The sequence below is a fragment of the Gavialis gangeticus genome, unplaced genomic scaffold, assembly GCF_001723915.1.
Source record: "Gavialis gangeticus isolate Ggan-Ray unplaced genomic scaffold, GavGan_comp1, whole genome shotgun sequence".
NCBI classification, from domain to species: Eukaryota; Metazoa; Chordata; order Crocodylia; family Gavialidae; genus Gavialis; species Gavialis gangeticus.
In genome coordinates, this window is record NW_017729034.1 from 78,237,237 (window position 1) to 78,241,656 (window position 4,420).

Consider the following 4,420-nt stretch of genomic DNA (forward strand, 5'->3'; position numbering starts at 1 on the left):
CCCCCCCCACCTCTCCTCCCTGCTTCCCTCCTTTCCTTCCCTGCCACCTGGCCCCGACAACAGCTGCCACTGTGACACCCCACCTTTGCCTCCCCACACCCCGTGCCCGGCTGGGCCTGCGCAACCTCCCTCCCTCCCCGCCGCCTCCCCCTTCCTGCCAGCTGTTATTGGGTTCCCCTTCCCGCTCCCTTCCTTCCCTGCCATCTGGCCCCGACAGCAGCCACCACCGCCACGCTCCCCTTCCTCCTTGCCCACTGCCTCCCCCTCCCTGCCAGCTATTCTGGGGTGTGGCGGAGGTGCACTGCGAACATGACCTTCCTCTTTGCCCTCAGGCAGGGAGGCATGGGAAAGCGTCACTGCTCGGGTGGCTGGGGCATGTTCACCGCCACCACCACAAACTTTCCCAGCAGTGGCTCAAACGGGCCTGCGCAGCCAATCGCCACGTGCCCTCTCAGCAGTGCATGTATAGCTGGCCAAAAGTATTATGGACAGACAGACACACAATCAGACAGACTAAGCCCTTTATTATATTAGAATGATTGTGGGAGGAAGTTTACTGAGATTTGCTTAAATCATAGCCATTGAAAACTAACATATTGTAATGTTCCAGATGAAAATGAAGATTTGCGTAAGCTTGCTGCAAAGGAAATCATTTCTTGCCAGGAGGAGGTAGCTGAACTGAAACGCCAGGTATATTTCTTTTAAAAGTAATATTGCCTACTGATTTAGCACTGTTAAATTGCCAAGAGTCAGACTGAATCCCCATTTATAAACACAGGAACTTATTCAGATAGTTTTGTTTGTTTCTTTGTTTTTCCCATTTGTGTTATGCACATCTATAAAGCTTGATATGTGGACCTTCTAGGATTCACAAACTATAAATACCAGTAAGACTTCCTCCTTTCTTAGGCTGCAAAATAAATCCTTTGATTAGTTTACTACGTATCTGTATGCTTCAGGTGCCTTGGGCCTTTATCTACTGAGAGCAATACATAGAATCATTGCAAGAATAGGTTTTTTTAAAGACATTTTAAAATGTTGTAGCTATTACTCAACTGTTAGTTTGTATAGATATTGTTATAGTAGAATCTTTACTGAAATATATTCCCTCTAGAATGAAGGTTATTGCTCAAATCTGATCTGTTGAGACAAAATTAGTTTTGCCCCAAGTTCTGCTCTTCAATCAAATACTTGCTTTTTATGTTGTTCACAAAGAATGTGCAAAAAGATTTACAGGAAGAGTATATTAGATACAAAGAAAATTCATTTAATAGGGCAACCAGTAATAGGTTGAAGACATTACAAAAAAGTTCAAAATTTGAGGTTAGCCCATCATGCAAGTCTTAAAGTATATTAATTAGGAAACTTCTGGTTTTGATATCAGTGCATCTTTCATTTCAGGTCTTCCCAGTTTAAAAATGACAAAATGCAACAGTGTAACTCTGGATATAGACAAACATAATGTATACTCACTTTAAAACATACTGGTATAAGAGGCTCTGACATAAATGTTAGGTCTGTTTAGTCCTACCTACAACAATACAGGTGAAGCAAAACTGTTGTAATTAACTTTGTTTCATTCAGGGTTAAAGTTAAAGCAATTTAGCTTGCTTATCACTGTTGAAACAGACATAACAGTTAAATTGGAATAACTCCTTTGCACACCTCAAGCACAAGTTCCCCACCTCTTCTAAAATGGTTTAAGGTTACATCTAATCGTAGCTTTTGATGCACTTTTGCACTTTTTCAGTCAGAATTATTCAGCTAATAAGTTAGTATTGCGTTTAAATGAGCACAGTTCAAAAGAGACTTTTAGTTATCAGGAACTCATCAGCATTTTCCAGAAGAATTCACCAACTCTGAATCCTGAAAAACTTTACAAGGTCAAAAATAGTTTTCTTTTAGCACATACATATGGGACTCGAGGAAGTCTTAATGCTCATTTATTAGTGGAAAAGTCACTGGAGTAATATATACTTTGTGTCTTGGTTATGTCACTTCCCCTCATCATCCTTCAGTTTCCCATCTGTTAAATGAGGATGGTAATAACTTATTTCCTTTATAAAAATTCCTTGAAACCTGTAAGTGAAAAGTGCTATATATTAAGGGGAAAAATATGTATAGAATGCCTACAGGTTGTGTTGAAGCTCTGAATAGAGGAGTAAAGCACTAAGAAATCTACCTTGCTGGAGACTGTCAATAAGCTACCGTAATGGAGTACAACACAGAATGATAGCATAAATGTATGGCATTCTCGTCATGAACTGAGGTGTCATAGGACGATCTTAGACGGGTAAAAGGGAGTGTCATTTTTGTATTTACAGATAGTATTGCTTTTGATTCCTTCAGAAGAAATGGACAACAATGACCTTGTCATGGAATTAGCTGCTGGAGTTGGAGGACAAGAAGCCATGCTATTCACTGCAGATATATTTGATATGTATCAACAGTATGCTGCTTATAAAAGGTGGAGATTTGAAATACTGGAATACTCTCCCAGTGAAATAGGTTAGTAGTCATTCGTTGAACTTAAGTAAGAAATGTATAAATAGAAACATTTTACTTCAAATGAAGTGTTAGTTGTCTTGTCCACAAGTACTTAAAAATTAGGTGGAAGCAGCAAATCTTACTGAAGCAATTTTTATAAGCAAGGATTTGCTCTATTCTTCTGTGTACGAATAAGGTGTGATTTGAAATGTATCGTAAAGTAACAAAATTGTTTTCCACAGTGCAAATGGTATCCCTTCAGAAAAATCAGTGAGAGTTGAGACAAAATGTTTGCAGTGAAGATGTCCGCTGACAGAGTCATTTTTCATATATTTGGACATAGTTGTTCTTTAGCTATTTAATATTCTTGCTTTTATAATACCTTCATTTTGTGTAGGTTGGTCTAAGGATGTAGGCAGACAAGGTTCTAATAAAAGAGATCAGATTCACCCAAAGAACCTTGTCTGCCTTTATTCTGTGTGTTATGCTAAATATCTAGTCTTTGCTTTGGATTTCTTGGCACAGAAAGGGGTACTATATAACTAAAATATTGTCAGTGATTAGGCAGAAATACATAGGATTTATCTGAAATGTCTCCCATTATATTTTCTTATCTGATTTGCATGTTTTATTTCAGTAAGAAAAAGGTAAAATAAAATTGGGGTGACAATGCACAAAAATGACAGTCTTGCTGTTCTTTCCAGAGATCGACTATCACATTCCTGTAGGAATATCTTTTAATAAGGCTTAAGTTCTTTCTGTAATGCACTATCAATTCCTTTGTTCAGAAGGTAACTTGAAAGATTTTGTGATTTGCAATTATTACTTCCAATATTCAGACAGGTCAAGAAAATCCTTCTTCATTTGCCCATGAACAGGAAAATTCTAAGTAACATGCACATTATTTTCTTTATTGACCTCCCTACTGTTCACTGTCTATACACTTTCTAAATGTCAGGAGACTTCAGGGTCTCTATATTAAATAGCAGAAACAATAACTTACCTGTTTACTCAGTTTCTTGGGCAGGTTTTCTTGCAACTTACACTGAGGTCAGTGCTATAATGACTGCATTGTCATTGATATCCATGCAAGCTAGTTTAATTTTAAGTTAAATTGGGTGTGTCTACATAAGTTTCAGTTTCATTTTGACTGCACTATAGACTTACCCAGGGACAATAAAGGAAAGAAAAGATTAATTACTACAAGCTGCTAGAAACTGTCATGTTAGATCATAAAGACTCATCACTAGTGCTATTCATAATATTTTAATAATGATATCAATCTGTTGCTTCTGTATGCATCTGTGTAGGGTATACTTAGCTTTTTTAATATTCATTTTAACAATAAAAGTAACAAATTCTCTAACGGTGTTTTACTTACATAAGGATACTTCGATTAAAAAAACCCACAAAAAACAAGAGGCCCTTTCCTCCATCTGGTGGTGGTCGTGTAATACAATTTAAAGACTGGAATAATTGTTACCATTAATTTAAATGCCACTTTTCTTTAGCAGACCTCATTTAACATCAAAACCATATATTGGATAACTGCTATATTAGTATTTTGTGGTGATTGCAATGTTCAGTGTGAACATAATCAGTTCATACAGCCTGGCAAGTCTCTGAAGCAGTAAGCTCTATTTAATTATACATTCTGTAAATGTATCTGTCTGTTTAACTCCTGTTGTCTTGGGAAGCAGGGATAAAACTTTTAAAAAATCACCAAGATAGGTTAGATGGTGTTGTAAGGGAGAAGGTAATAAAAATATAAGGGTGAGAGATTTTTGTTTTGTTTTTATAAAACTGAAAAAAGTGTTGAATATATTACAAGATAAAATTAAGTCTATAGAGAACAGTAACATTTGCAAAATCCTATATTAGGGATGTTAAACACCTGGCCTTCAATCTGGATCTGGTAATTTATGTATTTTTG

The 4,420-nt window shown here is 37.0% G+C and overlaps 1 protein-coding gene across 2 annotated transcripts in view; it reads left to right on the forward strand.

Annotated features, from left to right (window-relative positions):
* Positions 1–4,420, forward strand: part of MTRF1L (mitochondrial translational release factor 1 like) — a 43,067-nt gene that overhangs the window by 13,138 nt on the left and 25,509 nt on the right. The window contains exons 2-3 of one of the 2 annotated variants that reach the window (XM_019527542.1): positions 611–690; positions 2,325–2,508. In XM_019527542.1, coding sequence (XP_019383087.1) covers positions 611–690; positions 2,325–2,508 — 264 coding nt within the window. Of the gene's footprint in view, positions 1–604; positions 691–2,324; positions 2,509–4,420 lie in introns of those variants that run through there. The other variant, XM_019527541.1, reaches the window with a different exon arrangement.